Source organism: Abramis brama (genome assembly GCF_963993115.1).
Source record: "Abramis brama genome assembly, chromosome: 8".
In the NCBI taxonomy this organism is placed as follows: Eukaryota; Metazoa; Chordata; class Actinopteri; order Cypriniformes; family Leuciscidae; genus Abramis; species Abramis brama.
This window is the reverse complement of record NC_139970.1, coordinates 26516661-26540277: the sequence shown is the minus strand read 5'-3', so window position 1 is coordinate 26540277 and position 23617 is coordinate 26516661. Positions and strand designations below refer to the sequence as shown.

General features: G+C 38.4%; 3 protein-coding genes across 6 annotated transcripts in view; 2 read left to right on the top strand and 1 right to left on the bottom strand.

Moving 5' to 3' along the window:
* The window catches only part of cavin2a (caveolae associated protein 2a), a 12770-nt gene extending 8008 nt beyond the window's left edge, over window positions 1-4762 (top strand). Inside the window, exon 2 of the mRNA XM_084122795.1 lies at window positions 3365-4762. Coding sequence (XP_083978921.1) covers window positions 3365-4240 — 876 coding nt within the window. The 3' untranslated portion in view covers window positions 4241-4762. The remainder of the gene's footprint in view (window positions 1-3364) is intronic.
* Window positions 4763-7684: 2922 nt separating this feature from the next.
* Window positions 7685-12132, top strand: nabp1a (nucleic acid binding protein 1a). Of its 2 annotated transcripts, none has more exons than XM_084122793.1 (6): window positions 7685-8707; window positions 8962-9100; window positions 9401-9472; window positions 10392-10476; window positions 10797-10839; window positions 11168-12132. In XM_084122793.1, exons 1-6 carry the CDS (start codon window positions 8614-8616, stop codon window positions 11368-11370), a joined length of 636 nt encoding a protein of 211 aa, XP_083978919.1. In that variant the 5' UTR covers window positions 7685-8613; the 3' UTR covers window positions 11371-12132. The 2 variants fall into 2 exon arrangements, with proteins under 2 accessions (XP_083978919.1, XP_083978918.1); XM_084122792.1 differs by having other exon boundaries at window positions 10797-10857.
* Window positions 12133-19831: 7699 nt separating this feature from the next.
* On the bottom strand, window positions 19832-23422 carry ftcdnl1 (formiminotransferase cyclodeaminase N-terminal like 1). 3 transcript variants are annotated; one of them, XM_084123474.1, is made up of 6 exons: window positions 23220-23422; window positions 22663-22779; window positions 22403-22498; window positions 22151-22306; window positions 21696-21884; window positions 19832-20366 (listed from the first exon to the last, which is right to left on the bottom strand). In XM_084123474.1, the coding sequence occupies exons 2-6, from the start codon at window positions 22775-22777 to the stop codon at window positions 19927-19929; spliced, it is 996 nt and encodes a 331-aa protein (XP_083979600.1). In that variant the 5' UTR covers window positions 22778-22779; window positions 23220-23422; the 3' UTR covers window positions 19832-19926. The 3 variants fall into 3 exon arrangements, with proteins under 3 accessions (XP_083979600.1, XP_083979599.1, XP_083979601.1); XM_084123473.1 differs by having other exon boundaries at window positions 23224-23422; XM_084123475.1 differs by having other exon boundaries at window positions 23243-23422.
* Between the last annotated feature and the right edge of the window lie 195 nt (window positions 23423-23617).

Sequence of the window (23617 nt, the reverse complement as noted above, 5' to 3'; positions counted from 1 at the left end):
GAACGTATGTATAGAAAGGTATACTGTTGCATGAAGTCATTCCCAAAGGATTTTGTAAAATATGCATCATTGATATATGTTAGTTTTACTAGACGCCATCAAATTGGGGTCGACCTACTACTGTGTGAAATTTCCCAAGCTTATAGAGATATATTTCATGTGTGCACTTTTCATCTGACAAGACCCTCAAGGTACAAACTAATTAGATTTGAGCTGAATCAACATATTTCAATAGGGAATCATTTTACAGAATTCAAAGTTTTTTTCCTAAATCCCTAAATCTCATCTGTGTAGTTTCTTGGTAAATTACCGTTCTTGTATGGTTGGCTGAAAATATAATATGAAGGTGTTGCCTAAGTTTCACTCTATTATTAATTATGAAATAGAATACATATGTAGACATTATCAGGTAATCACAATTTAAAAGCTGATACTTTTACAGAACTAACCGACCACAGCCAACTCCCAGCTCTAGTTTCCATGTCGCTCTTGAAGAAACTGGTTTGCCCAGAGTCAACACTGGTTTTGACTGGATCTCTGCCCTCGGGTGATACTGGGTATTCAAAGGTGAAATGTTAAAAAAGATGAGCACAAGTACTATCCCTTTAGACAGTTTCGTTTTCAAGAAAAAAAACGGAAAAAAACCCCAAAACATTTGCCACACTTTTGGAAACGGCTCTTTTCGTATTAATCAAGAAAGACATTGGGATTATTTATAGAATATAACAAGTGGGAGATGCATTCCTTCGCTGGAATTTGTAAACCAACATCTTGATAATGGCACAGAGTTTTGTGCACACAGACAAGGCATGAGGATCAGGTTTTCTTTACATTATGATGTTATCCATTTTATCCTGCATTATAATACAGTGCATGTTCAACAACCGGGAGCTCCCAATGTCTGTTATGTTGCTTCTTTATTACAAGTTAAAGGAACGTGTGATTTTGCAGTTCTTTTGAATTAATGAAAGCTAGTATAGGCAATGCTTTTCATATACACTTTTTGATATACTGGTTGAAAAACTCTTCATATCCTAATAGCAATTAATAATAGAAGTGGTCTAAATATTAAAAGATGTGTATACAGTGTATGTAGAATATAATGTATATATAAAAAATGTGTATATAGGCTATATAGGCTATCTTCTGTGGAAGTCTCAGGACCAAAATAATTTCAAAGCTGTTCACATCCTCAGACTCAGATTTTCTTTGGCAACACTATCAATGCCAAAATGAATCTCAGCAGTCAGGTGGTATAAGTCGGTCACCGTGATTTTGACCGTGACTTAAGACACGTTCTGGGATCAACTTGTTTTGTTGATCCTGGAACAACATTCCTGTCAGAAAATTAAGTGCTAACCCTATCCCTACCCCTAAACCTAACCCATAATCATCCCTAAAATCAGAGGGGAATGATGGGTGAATATCACTGATGTAGAAGCACCTAACCCTGGTTTTAAGCCTAAACTTGACATAACTGTAAACTTGTCCCTCAGATTTGATTGGTTGATTGCAGGAACATGTTGTACTTGGTGAAATCACGTTCAGAGCTCTGTATGTTGTTACTTACGCTGATTATTATTGTAATGTTGTGTGCTTTGAGACATGAGGTAATTTAATGCTGTCTCATGACACTTTGCAGACTCTGCTCAGGCTGTGCTTGTGTATTACATTAGAGGAAGCGTGGCTTTGGAGAGAGTTCTGAAAGGAGGGTGGGATCTAATGTTTTCTATAGCCTCTGTTTACACTAGCTTGAAAAAAGCATACAGTAAATGAGTGCTTTATAGGACAGAACATTGCTTGACTTGTAAAATGTTCATTTCCTAGATAGGGACATTGGCATCTGATCTGTTTAGGCATACTTGCATTTGCAGTTTCATACTGAAATGCTGGCATACAATAACAAATGTGTCATTTAGATGTTTAGAGCTTGGACAGTGCATGCTCTAAATTACTGGGAGTGTGCCTAGTGCCCTTAGGAGGGAGCAGGTGAGTGTGCAAAAGCTCCATTTGTGTTGTTGATCCGCCCTTCCCTGAGGGTCAGATCTTCAATTTACTGCTTAAGCGTGAAGCATAACCTCTGTAAACCTCTGCAGCCGTGTCTGTGGTATGTGTCTGGGGTCTGCGAGTGTGAGGGGAGAGAGGGAGATAAGAGAAGATTCTGCACTGTCTGGGTCATAGAGATATTTGGGCATATTTTGTGATTTTTATTAATATTATTTCAGTGAATGAATATTTAACTATTCATTATGTATCAATATTTATATATCTCAGAATACATGCATAATATGAAAGAAATATTAGTGATAAAAATGATTGCATTCAACATATATTGAGTTACAGTTTACCCAAAAATCAAAAATGACTTTTCATGTTTAAAAAATTATTATTATTATTATTTTTAATGAATGTAACTTTTGAAAAGGAATTTGGCATGGGTGTGTTTGGGAGCTAAAATAATATTCTTCTCGGTGTGTAAGAGAGAGATTTGAAAGGGTGTAGCATTTTTTTATTATTATTGTAGTGATTGCATGATCAAATATTTAAAGCAAATATTTAATTATGCATAAAGTAACAGATATTTATATTTTGTTTACATGCATAATCACATAATAAGTAAAAAATATAGGCAAAGAAAAATATTGCATTCAACATATATTGAGATATACAGTATACCCAAAATCTTGACTTGAGAAAGGAATTAGATTGCTAAGTAAAACAAGATTTTAGTTTGCATTTTTATACATGAGAGTTTTAAATCAAAGCTTTTTAAGAGACATTTGGGGGGAAGAATAAACCTAAACCGTGTGCCATTTTTATTGTTTTGGAATAACTCCAAGACAATGCCTCTACATGTCTTCTGTATAGCTAGCTGTGCCGCAAACAGGTTTTTCAGCAGATTGCACAATATAACTTAAAAAACAACAGAGCAAACTGACTCATCTCTTTGTTTTGCTTATTGATTCAAGAATATTGTGTGCATGTGGACCTAAAACAAATCTTTACTGTACAGTATGGTGCTAGCAATGCCAAGGCTGTGGGTTTGATTCCCAAGGAATACATCAACTGATAAACTGTTGTGTAAAGAAGAGAGTCTGTGAAATGTACATGCAACAAATTGAGGGGGAGGAGGGGGAGGAGGGGGAGGAGGGGGGGTAGGAGGGGGGGTAGGAGGGGGGGGGGAGGGGGGAGGAGGGGGAGGGGGAGGGGGAGGGGGAGGGGGGGGACATTATTAACATCCAAATGCAGGTTATAGTAGGATTTACTATAACAGAATATCTACACTGTAACCTTGAAGGGCAGGCATTAACACTCTGAACCTTTCAGTCTTTGTTAAATACATTTTCTTTTTCTCCAATTTCAGGAGGACAACGAAATCCCATCCACTCTGCTCACTAAAGATGGCCTGGCCTCCACCTCTCAGGATGAAATCGCTCCATCTTCACCAACTCCACTCCCTGATGTAGACCGCTCTCAAGACGAAGGCTTGCAGACCGTCAGCCTCTCCTCTGATGACGATGAGGAAAAAGGAGCAATGAGCCCCCTGGCAGAGGGCGGCAATGATTCCCTGCAGGATGTGCACGATGAGAGCTTCCCAGGCATGGGAAGCGAACGTCTAGAGCGTTCTCGTGCTGACAAGTTCAAGCGCTCCAGTCTGAAGAAGGTGGATAGTCTGAAAAAGGCCTTCTCGCGAAGCAGCATCGAGAAGCAGATCAACAAGTTCGTGCCTGCAGAACAACGTGAGAAGATCAAGAAAAGCTTCATCCCCAACCACCCGAAGAGCTCCTCTTCCAAGAGCTCGTCTTTCCGTGTCTCGCCAATGACCTTCAATGTCAAGAAGGTACGAAATGGAGACGCTGACTCCTCCCAGCAGCCCGGGAGCTCTCCCAGAAATCTCACCCCAGTGGATCTTCCCAACATTGGGGGACCTGACGGTGAGCTGCCCCTGGCTGAGTTACACTCCCTAAGTGAAAAAGCAAACGGAGATGATCACCACAGCCCCTCCACCCCAGGAAGTGCCGATGGAGAGGTGTTCGTTTCAGATGAGGCTGGAGATCTCGAGAACGGTCCATCTGCAACTCTGGCTGAAGAGGAAGTGGATAAAGAAGATGATGATGACACTGATGATAATGATGAAAATGGGAAGGAGGAAGAGGAGGAAGAGAAAGAATCAAGACCCGCAGAAGGAGTGCCCGTGTCTCCGCCGTCGACTGCAGCTACTGTTGAGCTAACTTCTTAAATATAGTTGTTTCTAGCCCTCTGACTTCCATCTACTTTTGAGACTTTGGGAAGCATAGTTACTCCCTTGTGCCACTGGTATCTTGTCCCCAAGCTTGTTTAATGTTAGCATGTCTGCTTAAATAGCATATCGCCCTAAATTAACCCCAAATATAATGTAACTATAACCTATTGTGTTAAGTTCAGAAATTAAGCATGTTCTTAGGAGGAAATTCCATTTAGATTCCATTCCAAGCAGATTGTGTACAAAGGCCCAGAGAATGGTACAGCAGTTCAGACCACTGTCACCACAATGATACACCGAAATCGCTATATTTTCCTGTGGGAGCCTGTGAATACCATGAAATTGACTGAACTGAAATGCCTGAACTCTCACTCTCTATCTTTTTTTTCTTTCTTTGTGTAGGAGAGGCAATGTGTGTGCCAATCTGCTCTTTGTTATGCTGGAGTCCAGACTCTCTTTTATCAGTGTACATAAGATTTAGTATTAAATTGTCTACAATAAAGTACAATGGAAGTATTATGTTTTTTTGAAACAGTACTTTTTTCTTTCTTTTTTTTCAGTAACAGTATTATGATGCAAATACTTTGGAAAGATTGCAAACACCATCAAACATCATTACCATTATACCAAATACTACTTTTTATAAGGTGTAAAACAGAACACTACAAAAGGCAAAAGGTGAAATGTCGATAAAGTTATGTTTTTTTAACATTTTTAGAAGCAATCCGTCTCAAGGCTTGAGTAAGTAGATGTCTATGAGGACTGACAGTAGGTCCTGGCATGGTGGGAAGCGTGTTTACAAAATTTCTGGGGGGAAGCCAGCACAATTGACTGCCATCTCCATAGAAACCTTGCCCACTGCCAACAACTCTCCAATTACTGCTGTAGTGCACGGCAAGGGCACACACACACACACACACACGCATACAACCTAATGAATACAAGTATACAGTGAAGCAGAAGTATTTGTGTGTTGTCAAACATTCCATACTGCTGATGTAATAACGTTATTTTCTCCACACTAAATTTTTTTAGATGATTCAGTGACGAAATAAGTACTTAGACCTGTAAACAAAAAAAATGCTGCCAGATAGACTTCTAAAGTAAAGCCTAACACCCAAGTACCATAAGCTTTTAATCGTTTCTCTGGACAGTCACATCTATCTCACACTAAACTATTCAGTATACGCACAGCCTCTGATACACACACACACACACACACACACACACACACACACACACACACACACACCAGGTGAAGAAGGTGCATTCCTGGTTCTGATGGATTGCTTCTCTGCAGTTAATTTTCCACTGACTGGAAAAAGAAGAGGTGGGAATGGATTGATGATATAGTTTCCACGGGTTAGCTGAGGTATGGAGTATACCCGCATGTTCTACAGGTGTGCTGCCTACAGGTCTTTTCACGGCTCCTCTCGGACACACACCTCATGCTGGTTTTGCGTCACGCCACGGCAGTGAGGCTCAACATCAATAAAACAACTTCAGGACCAGCTTAGTTTGAGTTTTGTGGATTTTGTCCACAACAATGAACACCATTATAGAAAACATAAGCATTTATTAATGCAACTTAAATGTGCAAATCAGTGGAGATTGAGTGTCTCAAATCCTGTGTTCTTTTAGTAAATGTGAAATATGTGGTAAGATGAATAGTCGTTATAGACAGAAAACTTCACTGTTTAGTTTTCAACATAAACCACATGTGAGTTTGGCAAGTAGTCTAAAATCTCTCTGGCTCCCAGGTAGACTGAGGAGTCAGGTTACATGTAGCATACTCTATATCTCTCCAAGTTGAGGGATTATTGAGGAACGGTAACAAAGACAGTGTGAAATATGTAAGAGGGTACGGAGATGTAAGAGGAGATTGTAGCTTGAGATTAATTGTGCCATAAAGAGAAGACATTACACTTTATGTGAGCTTTTTCCTTCCCTAACAGAGATTACTTTGTACAAAAGGTACAGGTTATATAGCGCAGATGCAGGTCTTATTGGTATCACACTGTGGAGCTGAAGGGCGTTTGCTAACAGGGTGGGGTTGTAACTGTAAACTGTAAATCTGTCAATCATTTGAAAAATATTGCTAAGATTTTCATTCAAATGAAATGTTTAGGAGGGAAACAAAACATCCACATTTACTGTATTCTTGTTGTTGTTATTATCTTCTCAGCTGCCACCTTAGCTGGTTTTTAGAACTGAACTTTTACGGTTTTAAGGCATTTAATGGATGATGTTGTCTCCACCATGTGGCCAAATACCGTCAGTACTACTTCATCTGCTTCTTGGCCATTATCAAACTTAAACACGTAAAATGAAATATAGTTATTGAATATGTTATGTTATTTCGTTACTCGGAGAATAATCAGGTCTCTATTTGGCAAAAAAATAAAAATAAAAAAAAAAAAAATCGTATTCTAATTCAGTAAAAACAAGTGCAAGTCTGCTTTTCATTACATTTCTGTAATAATTGATAGTTTATTTGAAGACCATGAGCTAATAGTAGTAATGAATAGTTTTTGATAGATTTTTAGACAGTAAGTAAACTGTTTAAAAAGGTTTAAATCAAGATTAAAAAGGTCTAGGTAGTTTATTTATTATTTTTATATCTTATGTGCAACAAATAAAACCCGCGTCACGGTGGCCGAGAGGTTAAGGCGTTGGACTCGAAATCCAATGGGGTTTCCCCGCACAGGTTCGAATCCTGTTCGTGACGGATTTTCTTTTTACATGTGTAAACGCGAGAATTCACTGCAGTGAATCATTGTTGCTAAACCCCTGCAAACAATGTAAGTTGTAAACTAAAACAATCATAATCTGACTAGCTAGTCAACCGTCGTGTTTTCACATTTCTATTCGAAAGAAGATCATTGTGACAAAGCAAATGTTATGTACTTGTCTACATACTCTTTAACATTTATTTGATGTGATTGTGAACATCAACACGTGTTTAACTACTCTTCATGGGTATATTCCCTTAAAATACGGCAAAACAACGCATTGTAACTGCCAACACTCTATTGGATTACTGAGGGAGGTTATGATGCAACCTAAATACCTTTGGAAATATTTTGAAGCGTGTAATCAAATCATATTACACAACGTCGACAATCGCACGAGGAAATGTCGAACGAGAGGTTATATTTCCTATCCATGACATGTGGACACATTTTCTTCACGGTGTCCAATCAGATTGAGCTCAATGTAACAAGAACACGGTAAAAACCAACACTTGGGTCTCTCAAGCTTTCGTTCCCGTGTAATATCAATGATACTGGACAACATATGCTGAATTATTTGTGATGTCTGTTCAAACAAATGTGCGTGTATTAAAATCGCATGTGTGTATTTAACAACAATAACGCATCTGTGAACACCCCCGCGAAACAGTGCGATGGTACATCCTGTAGAATTTAAAGAACCGAACACACACTTGCGCAGATCAGACGCTTTGTTAGTGAGGGAGAGACAGATAGCACTGTGAAATAGATATTTTCCCCTCTTTTGCGAAAGTATATTTTTTTTTATTGTTTCTTGGTAAAATTGCAGTACGTCACAAGTAGAAAACATACTATAATTATAACAATTTAAAAGGCCATCAGGAAGTTTCGAACTGGTCATAACGTACAAGATAGGCAGTTATAGTTATCTCGGCTGAAATCGTTTTTTAAATTGACTGTCTCGTCGCTTTAGCATTTTAAATGTCGATTAGACGCCAGATGAATGATTTTCGAGTGGAAGGTGACATGAAGAGACGCGATGGTGTTCAGTTTGACCGGCAGTGTGTGTGACTGAACTCACTGACACGGTTTTAAACGCAACCCGCAATATAACCGGCATATGCCTGAAGAAAACAGATTTTAACAGCTGTTTGTTAACTTGACGTCGTGAATTGACAGTGTAGACTAACGTTAACAACAACAAAAAAGTGACTCGGTATAAATGAATCTGGATGCTAGACATTTTGAGCAGCCAAGCCTTGAGTCGTAGTTTTTCCAGGTTTAGGATGAAGCTATTTTTTACAGTCTATGGGATGAAGTCTAAAATATCTGTCTGGAAAACGAATTGAGTGTTTTTAAACGAGTAGTTTTAATCGTGTATGAGGAAATATTTCCTGCTTTTACTTTCATTCCTTTAGCTCGTTTGTCAGTGTGGAAAAACTGCCTCAAATGTTACGCTAGAAACACCTCTGCCTTTCCAAAAAGGGTTTTGAATACAAAGTTTATTCGCCAAATAAAGTTTATTTGGCAAATAAAACATCCCACTCAGAGCACAGATTTAGCTTTAGATCAAGAAATCCTCCAACACAGCTGTGGTTTCGCTAGCCGGTGTGCTAGCCTTCACCACAGCTCTCAGAAATGTCGAATATCTCCAACGAAGGTGTGATCTTGATTAAAGATGTAAAGGCCGGATCTAAAAACCTTAATATCGTCTTTATAGTTTTGGAAATCGGTAAGTGGATTCACTGCTGTGCCCCTCACGAGCATTTTAGCACAAGTAACGTTAACAGTTAGAGCTAATTTCTCACAGCTAACATTCTTGAATAACATGTCTAACGTCTCGATGCTCGTCGTCTATTTTGCCGTGTTCTTGTAGTTTTGACTTTTCACGCATCAACCATCATGTATCGCAATCGTCTATGTGTTACTGTTTTCAGTAGTTTTGTTACGGTTGAGATTTTACTGAACTTTGCTGTGCACGCGCAGGTCGGGTGACGAAGACAAAGGACGGGCACGAGGTGCGCTCGTGCAGAGTGGCGGACAAGAGCGGCAGCATCGCCATCTCTGTGTGGGATGAGCTGGGCAGCCTCATCCAGCCCGGGGACATCATCCGCCTTACGAGAGGGTACGAGACACATCCTCTCTCTGTGTGTGTGTTTTAGTCAGACCTTTGACGCTTTAAACCCTGTATGGCTATTGGTCTGTCAGTCAAATGTACGGTAAATGGGCAACTCTTTCAAACTGATCTAAACTGCTTTGAGTATCCTGCAAGACTGTATAACAAGGATGTATGTAAAATGAATGTCACTGACAACCATATATGTGCTATAAAAACGTGCAGAGTACACATTTGTTTTAAGGCTCATAACTGTTTCAAGTACAGATGACGTGTTTCAACTTTGGAAATATATTTTTGTCTGGATAGGTATGCTTCAATGTGGAAGGGGTGCCTTACACTGTACACTGGAAGAGGAGGAGACTTACAAAAAATAGGAGAGTGAGTATTAAATATCGACTCTCACAATATATATAATCATCGACTCTAACAATATATAATCATTTTCCATTTTCATTTTGTGATTTATCAGCATTTGGCAATAACCATGGTAATTCGCCCTTGTGGGACGGTTTGAAATGTACTGGCACATGAATCCGTGAATAGATTCATGAATTCTGTTTTTTAAATGCTTTGGTTCAGTAACTGCCTAAAATAACTTGATGGGTTTCTCGTGGTCAAATCTGGATTTAAAATCTGGTCAAATCGTGGTCAAATCTTTTTATTATTATTCTATTTCCAAGCCTGAACATTTCATTAAAGTATATAGCAGGGATGTCCAATACTGTTCTTGGAGGGCCACTTTCCTGTAGCGTTTATTACCCAACCAGCTTATCAAGGTCTTCAGGATTAAGAAACCTCCAGGTAGGTGCATTTGAGCAGGTTGGAGCTAAAATCTGCAGGAAATTGGCTTTCTAGGAGCTTGTTTGGACACCCCTGGTCTATAGTGGAATACAAGTTTGGCTTTTATGCTTGGCTCTAAATTAATTAATTGTCAAGAAATTGCTCTACGTGAGTGAGATTGCTGTAAAATGTTATGACTGACCAAAAAGAATTCTAGCTAATGTACTTTGCAAAAGGTGTGGGAACTGTTAAATTTAAGCCATCATTTGTTAGCCATTATATCATTGGATGTCACTTATATATTATTACAATATATTTGCATAATATGGATTATCAGCTATGGATTATTGACATCAACATGCCACTTAAGTAAAATTAATGGTCCCTTTTTTTAATGTTTATACATTTAGTAAATGCATAAACGTAAAAAAGAAAAGAAAAAAGGGACCATCCATTTTACTTCAGTGGCATGTTGATGTCAATAGAAGCAGCCTTTATAGCACATTGTCTTGCACAGGTTCTGTATGGTGTATTCTGAGGTTCCTAATTTCAGTGAGCCAAATCCAGAGCTGCTAGGACAAGCTAACCAGCATAACAAGACGGTGAGTCCAATCAATGTTCATGTTTATGCAAAATGGCACCTCAGTGTGACGCCTCGTATACTTCCTTTCAGTCATTTGCATGTCTAAATTTGCTTCAGTTATAATGTAAAAAAAAAAAAAAGGCTTGTTTTTTCACTCTACCTCATTTCAAAGTCTTTGTTTAGAATATAACTTGAAAGGTAGAATTTATTTATGCTGAAGCAAACATTTGGTTTTACTTCTGCGCATTCAAATACCAAGCCATTAAACTAGCCTAACCAGCAAAGCTCCTGTTGTGCACAGTCAACCCAATGGTGTCTTTTGTCTCGTCCTCTCAATAGGGTAAAGAACAGCGCGGAAATTCTCCACCGAATCAAAATGCAGGTACTCCTGTGCAGACAGGTGAGCACACATGACTAGTACTTTACATAATCTGTCCTACTAAGGTGGCGGATGCTGATTTTGTAGTGGTGGATTAATGGTTTGGAATCTGGGCTGCTAACGAAGGTTGCAGGTTCAGTCTCTGAAATTGGAGTTACTGAGATCCTGTTCTTGTTTGTTCTTACCGTTAGCATACTGTAAGTTGCTTTTGATAAGTGTCTGCTTAATGACACAAAGTAATAGCTTTTTCTGGTCCCTCAGTATGGTGTCTTATGTATGTCTCTGATATGATTAAGTCTGCCACCCTTTGTTTCATTTGTTTGCCCAACAGGAAATGGTACTGGGCCGGTATTTTCCAATAACAGTGCTGCACCTGTGCCTCGGGATCCCAACTTTGGTGCTCCAGGAAGACCAAATGGGCGTGTTCCAGGCAATGGACCACCCCCAGTAACTGCAGGGGGACCCCCTGCTCCCCCCAAACCCACAGTCACCATTAGCAATGGCAGGGACCCAAGAAGGGCTTCAAAGAGATGAGACTGCAAAACCACTTCCTTGTTCCCACTCCTCCCTAAAATCCTTCCACAAACCACCCTTATATTACAAAACAATACTGCCAATCAAAAGATACGAGGTTTAATGCTACTGTTTTGCCACCTGTGCTTTCGCTTTGTCATTTTGCCAATATTTGCGTAGTATCATTATCACAAAAGGTTAGAATTCAACTTGTTACAGTTAAAGGTTGGCATACCCTTCGCCCATTAAGTGCCGGTTCAGTGGCCCACCATTTATTTCCTTTCCCTAAATGTGTTGTTAAACTATACACCCTACTTGAACACTTGATGCACTTTCTTCTCTTAATTTATAGTGAATGCGTTGTCATGTGATTCAGGAATTATTAACTGCTGTTGCAAATTGAGGAAAGAACTTCACAGTGACTGATGACTAAATGACTTCACAGTAACTGATGACTCTTCCCCCTCCTCCTTGGCCAAAAAAAATTGCCAGAAGTGACCGTGTGAAAGGAAAGGTGATAGTTTGATTGGACACTTAGGATTATTTAATTAGGAATAAATGAAGAACAAAATGTTGGGTAATTGATCCCTGTGGTTATTGTTGTAATTTGTTCTACTTGATCTTTTTAGTGCCATTTACATTGAATGAGATTGTTGCCTTTTATATAGTGCAATCAATGTGACTAAACTGAAAAATTCTGCCTTCTCTTATATACTGTAACACCACTGTGTTCGTTTTTCTATATAGACATTTAATGTTGTATATAAAATACATATCAATTTAGGTATACTTGTTATTCAGCCACATGTGTATTTCGATTAGTCTAAAAGTTTTAATATTCTTTAACATTTGCTGCATGAGAGAAGCTAATACAAATAGCAAAAGTGTTGTTTTCTTGTTTGCCTGTTAACATTTCAAGCTGCTTTATCTGCAGATTTCATGATCGGAGTGCGTAATGCTCCTGGTAAGGAAAGCTAATAAGTTAGACCCAGACAGGAGATTTGAAAGTTTTCCCAGTCTGTGGTGCAGATCAGTGCTTCTCAACTGGTTTGACCATGGTGCCCACATTTTCCATGGTCATCAAGCTGACACCTTTTCTTTTTTTGGAATTTGACTATATGACTATATATATATATATATATATATATATATATATATATATATATATATATATATATATATATATATATATATATATATATATAATAACAAATATGTTCCACAAAAATAGTTGACACACAAGTACCGTCCCACTTAACGACTGATGAAGAGGTAAGGCTACTAAATAGCAGTCCTAAACTAGTTTTTGTTAATACAATAAAGTTAGTAAGTTGATCATTTAAAAATATACAAAACAACACAAAGTGAAAATAAAGTGGCATTTTGTGGTTATGGAAACGAGTTACCATGGTAAATACACATTACTAACATGTACTATTAAAGAAACATGGAAACTGCTCATGATTAATAGAATAAATATGCCTGCATGCAAATCCTTTCTAGCTGACACACAACTCTCGACCCACCAATTGAGAAAGAACCCAACTTCTTTTTCTGGCAGAACTGTTATGTCAGTATATGCATTGTGCTAGTATGTTAGTGAGTGTTCTTGCATCCAGTATGCCAGACATTTGAATCTCTTTCATACGAATTGTACAATATATGGCTTAGTATATTAAGACATGGTCTAATACCATCATTTAAAAGTTAATATTTTATTTGCATTGCTTTTTATCCAAGTTTTACCAGTTTTGTCTTTGTTGTTAGTTTGCATGCATATATGAAGATTAGCCAGGGAAGTATTGTCAGGAAAAATAGCTGGATTATTTAAAATGTAAAATGCACACCACTATTTTTGTAGTGGTGGGTAGGTGAGTTTATTTCATGAATGTATGTGAAAATGATCCAAGCATGTACTGATCATGCTCAGATTTTCTGTGCACTTGAAACCATTATCCAGAGGTGGACAAAGTACACAACTTCCTTAACGTTACTTGAGTGACAGTACAGATACTACTGGTCAAATATTGTTCTGTTACAAGTAAAAGTTGTAAAGACCGATTTGTACTGAAGTAAAAGTAAGTACTTGTTTTTAAAAGTACTTGAGTATCAAAAGTAAATGTCAATGCATTGTTTTATTGTTGCATTGTATGTAATAGCCTACTTACAGTACCTTATGCCTCTGACTCTATGCCTGCCTACCTATCCTCATAGGCTATCAATATCACATTTATTTTTAGAACACAGTTCCAGTAGTGGGATTGAATGTAAGATTGAATAAGTGCACTCAATACTCAATGTGCACTCACGTCCACAATGGTTTCGGACACCCAACTGGCTGTTCCCTCAAATAGTGCCCTATTTAAAGTCTCTGAAAAGTTTGTTTGGCTTTTAAAATGAATATGTTAGCCTTACTGTTATCTATAAGCCAGTGTGCTCCAAAACAATGACAAAATTCGCATTTAGAAGACCAAACTCGACGTTGAAAATGAAAATCAGGTTGATGTCAGAATCCAACGACAGATTGACAGTTGGACAGACGTTGTATTGTGGTTGAAAATTAACATCAGTCTGGTGGACGTCAAACCGACTTTCATTTCCAACAAAAATGCAACCAAAATCATCCCCTTAGTGACATTAGCCTACTACTTTCTACTCAAAGACCTTGACAGAATTTTAGTGGAGTAAAAAGTACGATATTTGTCTTTCAAGTTAAAGTAAAAAAGTTTCCAGAAAAAATAATACTCAAGTAAAGTACAGATACTCAAAAAATGTACTTAAGTACAGTACTCAAGTAAATGTATACTTTGTTACTGTCCACCTCTTAAACATGACTGACATCAATGCATTATATCATTGATATCTGATTACAAGCTATACCTATTATTATTTAATAGTGTTGTGTCATAATGTGAGGCTATATTATCTTATGTAAATTGTGAATCTTAAAAATTGAATACTTTGGTTACAGCAGATAAGATCAGGAAACCTGAGCTTCGGCTTTATCATCAGCCCAGTCAAGCACAAACTTGTGTGAATGATTTCAAAACATCAAAACAAAATTCTTGTTCCTCTTGAAAACATCCCTGAAGTCAGTCTCAGTCAGGAACTTGTGAAATTAGAATTCCTTTTGCTGTTTGTACTTGTACAGTAGTTACTCCTGTATGCATATTCAATGCATACAGTTTGTGTAATCTAGCATGTTTAAGTCATACTAGAAGGTTATAGGTTCCTTCTTCAAACACTAAAATCTCCTAAATGTTCCAGATCTGAAATCAGTAATTCTCTGAATCATCAAGGGGTGGTTAAACTGTACTGGCCTAATTAACCTTAGTATAATTATATACACCTTTGAAAAACTTAAGTTAGAGAACATTGTTCAACATGTGTTGGTTTTGATAGACATTTTATGATTTACATTTTATGTAAGAACTAAGCATTCTGATTCTGAATTTCCTGATTCAAACATTTTCAATAATTTTCTATTCTTGACTAGCCTAGAAATCTAGACGCACCCTAGCGGCAGCAAAATGTATTTCGCAGCCAGGTGGGTCTAGCAACTCTCAATAGACCTTCTAGCTGCAAAAACCTAAATTGGGTCAGGCCAATCACGTCGTGTATAGAGTAGGCGGGGGCGGGCTTAACATATGACGACAGAGTTGCGACGGCTGCCACTTGAAAACAAAGAATGACGGCTGCTGATGGAGAACAACGGTCTTTCGAATCGGCTTTGGCCGCGACTCTGGAGGACTTGGAGTTAAGTTTTTCTTTGAGAAAAGAGCAAAGAACGGCACTTAAGTCATTCTTAAAAAAAGGAAGATGTGTTCGTCGTTTTGCCGGCCAGATATGGCAAAAGTTGAATCTATCAACTAAGCTCCGCTGTTGGGAAAACGCTCTGGTTGGTTTAAGCGCTGTCCTATTGCGTGCAGAGGGAATTTGAAAGACAGCCGTTTATCCCGCCCCTCGGATTAAACCGCGTCTATGGTGAGTTTCCAGACCTAACATCTTGATGTAGGTCTGGCTTGCCAGGCTAATTCTTGACTGTTTTTTTTTATAATTTTGGTAATAGATGAACTATTAAATTAGTGATCTTGAGTCCCTGTAGTCATTCAATTTTACTTTAATTTGCTGCTGTAATATTATATATTATAATATCTTTTCTAGATTAAGAGCAAAGACCAGAGTCCGAATTAAGTGTTTGAGGGACCTCCTGTTTGCCAATGATACAGCTCGTACCACACAGTCCGCTGAGGATCTGCGACAACTGATGAATTGCTTCAGCAAGGCATTCTACGAATTTAGACTCACCATCAGCCTCAAGAAGATGCAAGTCATGGGACAAGATGTAAATCTATCCAGCATCTCAATCTCAGACTATAAACTTGAGGTTGTACACGACTTTGTGTACCTGGGATCCTCTATAGGGGCTTCCGCACTGGAGGAACCTTTTCATAGTTTCTAGAACTATTGCCGAAAGTACCCGGATGTCGGCGTGTTCGCACCACAGGAACTAGGAACGATTTTAGTTCTAGGAACTCTTTTGGAGGAACTAATTTAGCTCCTACTTCAGAGTAGGGTCTAAACCAGCAGTATAGGGGCTTTCGCACCGGAGGAAGCTTTTCATAGTTCCTAGAACTATTGGCGAAAGTACCCAGATTTTGGAGCGTTCGCACCGTAGGAACTAGGAACTATTTTAGTTCTAGGAACTCCTTCCGAAGGAACTAAATATGGAATTACCTTTGTGCCAATAATAATGAACGTAACCTTTCAAGAAACTAATGCAAATATAAATTGAAACTGAATAAAATATCTGTGAAACTAAAAATACAAAAACAAAATGCAGGCAAATTTTTTGACTTCGTTTTTAATACACTGCATGTTTTGCTAACTGTTTTCATATCTTTCTTTCGCTGATCTGAACTTACAAATGCGCTTCCAGACTTTTCATTTATGCTTTCATTAAAATGAAGTAGAAAGCTGTGCTTACAGACGCTTACATCCACACATGTAAACACAATACTGACGTCTTCACTTCCAGGTCAAGAAAGCCAATGAGAACACACTGCTGCTAGCCCCGCCCCCACGAGAGATATGTGCCAGAATGGCGAACAAAAACTCAGGGAGCGTAAACGAAAACTTGAGAAGCGTAAATGAAAACTATGGGAGCGCATTTGTAAGTTCAGATCAGTGAAAGAAAGATGTGAAAACAGTTAGCAAACATGCAGTGTATTAAAAACTAAGTTTAATGATTTTTTTTCTTCAGTTTTTTTTTTTAGTTTCAATATATATTTGCATTAGTTTCTTGAAAAGTTATGTTCATTATTATTGGCACAAAGGTAATTCCATACTACTTCAGAGTCGGGTCTAAACCAGCACTATAGGAACTACAGTGACATAAGTGTACGCTGATTTGCCGAACGCACGCGAAACACCAGCACCCGCCATTTTAAAAAAAGCTGTGTAAAGACCATAGACTGTAAAAAAATATGGACGTAGTGTCCGTGACGTCACCCGTAGGTTTCTGAAGAGCATTTTTGAAGCCTAAAGTGGGCGGAGCCGGCCGTCGCCATCTTGGCCTTGCGTCACTCCCGGATAACAGAAAATAGACAAACAGGCGGGGCGTGAGTGGAGCTGAGGAGCCTGGCCATAGATATGAGCCTGGCTATCTGAAATCACCTAGCTCGACGTGATCGAGTTAGCTGATGATGTAAAGCCAATTAAACGTTCCTATTTTTGCCCTTCGAAATATTATAATAGTTAAAATACATGGCTACAAGTGAGACTGTGTATTACTTCGAGAGTGTTTGTGTATGACAGTGATTTATGTGCATACATGTCCGTCACTCTTTCGTGGTCCGTCAGCGCGGCATCGCTCAAGTTCGTAGAGAGCTTATTCAGTCCATTTTAAATTCTGATGTTGGCCGTCTCTCAAATGGGTTATGGTTTAACCGTTAAACCATAGATATATTGCCTTTGAAGTGCAAATAAATGCGCTAGAAAATCCGCGCTCATTCATGTGAATTTATTGCACGGACGGAGAAAGCGCCGACGCCTGCATGATTTCATCTGACGGTAACTTACATAAGCATATTATAATCCATCTGTTCCATGGGAGCAGAACGAACGAGCATTTATTGACGTTTTAAATTTGAAAACCCCAAAAAGCAACGAAATTGTCAGACATCCATTAGTGCATGTTCACAGAGGAAAACAACTGAAATACAGCGCTGGTTGTTCTCTCGAACGATAACGACGGAATCCAAAGACGTGGGCTTTGTAACGTTACCCAAGTATTAAATTGTATGAAATAATAATCCCGAAAAAAAGCACAAACACTGCAGAGATGGCAAGTTCAGCAGCTAACATTGCTGAGGTGAAGTGACGGCTAGTAACAGGCACAGCAGACAAACGGCTAGCACTGACAGCGGCAATCCATCTGTCACTCAAGTGGCTTGGCCACACCCTTAAATTTAAATATTAATCAACTAAACGGACGAGTTATAAAATAATTCACCCCCCTCACAGTTGTTATGAAGGGCAAAATTAGCTGTATAGACCAAATCCACATACAGACACCAGGCTTTAAACACGTTTTTTCTGCTGTAAAATTTGGCATTTTAACATGGGGGAGATACAGATTTGACTCACTTCTGACAACAGCCTCAAGCGGCCAGTCAACGAATTGCAGTTTAACTCACTTCCGTGTTGGTTTCAAGAGAGAGACGGGGAGGTTGCCGCTTGGTAAAGACATATTATAGCCTAAATATTTACTCCAGAAACTAACTCTACAAACATGGAAAACATTGATAGATTGGCCTCTTAACCTTTACGCTGAGGAGAAAATCCAACGCAACTTTGAGGGGACCAAGCTAAACATGTATTTCTGCTCAGCTAGCAACACTGGACATCAACCACACTTCATACGCTAATAACTTTTCATATATACAGTCTACTTTCTATGTATAACAGTTCTATCTAATAACGTATTAGACAGGACTGTTAGACAGTTCGTAACCCAATGAACACGAAGAATGCGAGCACTGTTTGCTCAGGCTCTGGCGTTCTGACTCTGAGCGCCGTCAAAATAAAGGTCCCCCGCGCCTTTAAAATAAGTCACAACAACAAGTTGTGTCACTTCAGAGTTCCTACTGGTGGTGCGAATGCAACAGGAAATGTACCTAGGGGAACCATTAGTTCTCGGGGAACCACCCTGGTGGCTAGTTCACAGAACTAAGATCCTAGGACTATCCAGTACGAAAGGCCCTTATCTCTGACTCGCTCTCTCTCGACACTGAGCTGAGCAGGTGAATTAGGAAGGCTATCACAACCATGTTGTCTGAATGGAAGATGAGTGCATTCTGAAGGATTTTCTGTATGGCGAACTGTCAAAAGGAACAAGACCAACAGGCAGACCCATACCTGAGGTACAAAGACATTTACAAAAGAGATCTTAAGGCTCTCGGGATCAACCCGGATTCTTGGGAAGCTACCACCGCAGTAGACCTCAGTAGAGACAGGTTGTGTTGAAAGGCCTCTCCAACTTTGAGGAAATCTTCAATCTGCAGACTGAAGCAAACAGAGGAAGGCCAGGAGCCAAGCTATCCAACCTGCCTCAGATTTCACCTGTATGTTTTGTGGCAGAGACTGCCACTCCTGAATTGGACTGTTGAGTCACAACCGACACTGACTGCACTGGTGATCCTCATCCGGCGTGATCCATGGTCTCCTGAGACTGGAGGATGCCTCGATTTGAACATTTTCAATAATTTTCTATTCTTGACTGATCTTTTTTTTTATTTATTTTTTTTATATATATATATATACACATTTTGCAGTAGATTAACTGTTATAGTGAATTTGAGTACCTGTAGTGCTCCAACTTGACTCATATGCTGCTGTTACATATATTATTAACTTGAAAGGTGATTTTTATACAATGTAGATAGAATACTATCCTCTCTGTTGTTTAAAAGATTAAGGCAATTATCATAGCTTGATAAAATGTTTAATTTTACACGATTTTTTACATTGAATGACCCCTTAGCAGCTGTAAAATCACATTGTAACCAAAATGAATACAATCAAAGAGATAGTTCACCCAAAAATGAAAATGCTGTCATCATTTACTCTCAACCTCCTGTCAGTCTTAACTTATATGGCTTTATTCTGTGAAACACAGGAGAAGATATTTTGAGAAATGTCTCTGTTTTGTCCATACAATAGAAGTCAAAGGTAACCAAAACTGTTTGGTTGCACTTGCCAACAGTCTTTAAATGATCTTTGTGTTCAACAAAAGAAGAAAAAAAGACATACAGGTTTAAAACAACATGAGGGTGTGTGAATGATGACAGAATTTTTTTTCTTTTTGGGCAAACAATCCCTTTAAGGACTGTACTTGTTAAAAAAAAATATATATATATATATTATATATATATATATATATATATATATATATATATATATATATATAGTAATAAGGGCTGATTATCTATTGTTGGTGGCTCAACAAATTCCCTATAATTAACAATTGATTAGTTTGCAATTTAGTTAACACAGTGTTGAAAGTTGTTGGCTTGTTCACATGTGTACACGCTGCAGCTCTTTCCAGAACTCTCCAATGCCATTTGAGAGCGCTCCCTCTGCCAGTCTCCGGCACTCACGTGGGGTAAAGCCCACCAGGGCCGTACCCTTGATAGCCACTCCATGGTGTCTAGCCAGCTCTGCTACACGTTCTGTGATTAGCGAGGCTGGAGCATGGCAAAAGTTTTGCCCTCCAATGACAAAGCTTGGCCATTGTTCCTCACCATAAGATGAAGACGATGGAGGACCACCCTGAACACTCTCCACATTGCAAGCGATCTCCATAACACCTTCATGTGGCAGGGCCATGACCTGAACTCCAGGGATTCCACCAGAACTGGATTCACGGATTGCTAAAGCAACAATCTGGCCCAGGGCCAGATCCTGGGTATCGATGGTCACGTTACAGTTCATGACGTAGGGGCTGGCGCCAACACCTGCAGAACAAATAGCTGTTATTTGTTTAGTTTAGTGAGGTTCAAATAGTGAAAGTGAGTTTGCACAAGTAACAAATCTGTCATCATTTACTCACCCACATGTTGTTTTAAACCTATAATAATCTTCAAAACACATATTAAGATATTTTTCATGAAACCTGGAAGGTTTCTGTCCCTACATTGCATGTACAGGTAACCAAAACTTTGAAGAAACTTTTTCAGCAGTGTTGTTATTTTTTCCCATTCATTTTCTCTTTAAAGCTGCATTCCGTAACTTGTTTGGTTTAAAAATTATCCAAAATAAATTTTTGAGCAAGTACATAACCAAACTGTTCAAAACTATCTCCTTGCCTTAGCTCGATTCAAAACGGTAAGCTTGTAATAATGTTTTTAATTCCAGTGGTACTGGTGGATTTCCGCGGGAAATCTTTGCGTCATTACGTCACATCTGTGTACATAAAGAAGGAGTCTCGGCTAGTAGGCTATGAGTGTGAGGATGTTGGAGGTGGAGATTTATAGCCTTTTCTCACAGAACTTGATATAATTAAACTTATCAATTTGATGGCGGATCCAGAAAGGTTCAAACGACAATCACCAGTGACAACTGGAGATTCACCCGTTGTAAAACGCAAAAGACTTCGGAGAAAAAAAGAGACTGCAACCGGGCCCATGCGAAAACAAGGACAAATATCGGAAGGGCATTAAATGTAGTCACGCATTGCTGATGTTGTTAACATTAACAATTTGAGAACCAAGTTTAATTTGCGCGGTTCGACGTGATATAAGCGATCGTTAGATTTAATCGGCGCGATTTAATGCAATGCTTTTTTCCCCTTAGTTGGTCAGAACAAAAGTGAATGTTACTTGTTCAGATGACATTTTCCAGTGAAAATTGCAATTGCAGATTTCGAACAGAGATGGCGACAAAGAGGAAACAATATGGACTGCAGCTTTAAGGATATAAAAACAAATCTTAAATAAACAGGTCTATGACATGAACCAAACCAACTTTATGAGGGAATAAACTACAATGATCCACTGCAAACAATATAAAATATATTTTTTAAATATATTGCAAAATGTACATATATACACAATTATATACATATGGACAGTGTTAAATTCATTCAGAATTTAGTTTTTTTTTAAATAAAGTTGAAATTGCTGATAACTACAAGAGAAGCATATACTCTCAAATAAAAATTTCTTACTAAAAATAAATAAATAATAAATACTTCCGGAACCCAATTTGCTTAATTGTGAAGCAAACTCTACCTTGCTGTTTCATTTTTGTTTCTATATTTTGTGAATGCAGATTTGAAAAATAACCTGTAATGCCGTATCTCCTTGTGGCCTGTGGACCTACATCTGGCTGGATGCTTGACATATCTTTGACCTTTTTGAACCAGCCAATCTCCTTCCTCCTTTGAGCCAGACCTCGACGCTGAGGAGAATCAGCCCATCCGAACAAAAAAGCACTGGTACCTGCCACTCGTTCTGTCAGAGCTGTAGCTAATGCTAAACGAGAAAGAAAACAGCAAGGACAAAATGACAAGTTCAAATTTGAAAATATATATATTTTAATCTGTAGAATAATAATAGTGCCCTTAATAATGGATGGAATTCTGAGCTCCAAATAACTCAATTCTGTTTGTGCTGCATTAGCTTTTTTTATTTTTTTATACTTTAATACTATATTGAAACCATTTCTGTACTTTCTGTACTAAAGTAAATATTCCGAGAATGGATTTTAATATTTCTTCTGTGCATGCATGGCCACATACCCTGGGCCTCTTTTCCACAATCCTCAAGGCCCACCTCCTCCCCCAGTGGATAGAGAGGCACCAGATCCACTGCACCCATGCATGGGTGGGTGCCCTCATGGACATTCATGTCAATCAGAGAGAAAGCACGCTCACAAGCCGACAATACAGCCTCCCCTAAAATTTACAACAATACAGATTGGCCTCTTTGTTACTTACAAAGCAATTGTTCTCAGCAACTGGACATGTATTAAGGACGAGCAGGCAACTCACTTAGTAGGTCAATGCTTGCAACAATAGTGATGACAGAGCGATTGTAGTCAGCATCATTGAAGATGTTCAGCACTGTGATGCCTTCACGCTTTTTTCCTTATGAAGGACAGATTCGGACAGTTTTGTCACAATAACATGCAACGGAAATATTCCTAATGTCTTCAGATACAGTTTAATGATCACTTTGAAATATTATTTTGTTTAGAACTAATTAATAAAGGTTAATTTAATAGATCCATTCCATGCATTCAGGTTCTCACCATGTGTGTCAGTGATGGCTGCTCTTGCCACTGTCTCCACCAGGTCTCTTCTCCGAGCTTCCGAGATGTTCAGGAGACATGCAACCAGCCGTCGACCAAGAGCAGAGCCGGACATCCCTCAAGAGAGCGGAAACACTTTTACAGAAACACATTTACAGGCCCAGACCCCAAACCTATGGTGACTATCAGCCAACCCAGAAACGCCTATTTAAAAAATAGTTAATACTACTTTATAATAACATTACTTAAGAACATTAACATTACTATATTAAACACTATATTTAACATATACAAAATTTGAAATTAGTTGACAGAAAAGTCATGAACATTTAAGTTATACAGGTTTTATGAATCTTTTCCACAAAAGGAATGAACTTTCAAGGCTGAATAGTTGTGAAAACACTCGACAGCTTTATATTGATCAGTTTCTTTCTAACAGTCCAAAGTTTATCATACTCGTAGCTACAACAAAGAGGCATCGTAGATTATTTACTAATACATTTTTACTAATACTCTTAACTGACTGACTTGTAATCACATTCACACAAACATCGTACTTGCTTTTCATGCACAAAGTTACTTGAAGGCTTGAGACTCCAGAAGCACACATGCTCTCAGCTGTTTCCGCTAGCAACGTCCGATTCGTGAACGAATCGTTCTATTGAGTCGAAACTTCTAAATGAATCAATTAAACCATTTCACAAAAATTGTCTGAACGAAAAAAAAAATAATCGTATTGAAAATTTGTTAACGGCTTATTTACACAATTGGATATAAATATAATTTTATTTAGCAAATAGATAATAAAATTAATTTAGTATTAAGTATGTTTTTAGGTTTAAAACTTGTTTTATGATCTAAATGGCTACAACAAATTGACAAATAAAGTAAGACAAAAACATTCACAAAACAGTGCCTATAGAACATTTATTGCATGTAAAATGCCACGTCAGAA

Coding starts and splice junctions, on each gene's coding strand:
- ftcdnl1 (XM_084123473.1), bottom strand. CDS start 23,272: ATGTGTGCTTCTGGAGTCTCAAGCCTTCAAGTAACTTTGTGCATGAAA. Junction 22,499..22,662: donor AGCCATCACTGACACACATG/GTGAGAACCTGA, acceptor GTCCTTCATAAG/GAAAAAAGCGTGAAGGCATC. Junction 20,367..21,695: donor AAGGAGATACGGCATTACAG/GTTATTTTTCAA, acceptor TTTGTTCTGCAG/GTGTTGGCGCCAGCCCCTAC.
- nabp1a (XM_084122792.1), top strand. CDS start 8,614: ATGTCGAATATCTCCAACGAAGGTGTGATCTTGATTAAAGATGTAAAG. Junction 9,101..9,400: donor ATCATCCGCCTTACGAGAGG/GTACGAGACACA, acceptor TTGTCTGGATAG/GTATGCTTCAATGTGGAAGG. Junction 10,858..11,167: donor AGGTACTCCTGTGCAGACAG/GTGAGCACACAT, acceptor TTTGCCCAACAG/GAAATGGTACTGGGCCGGTA.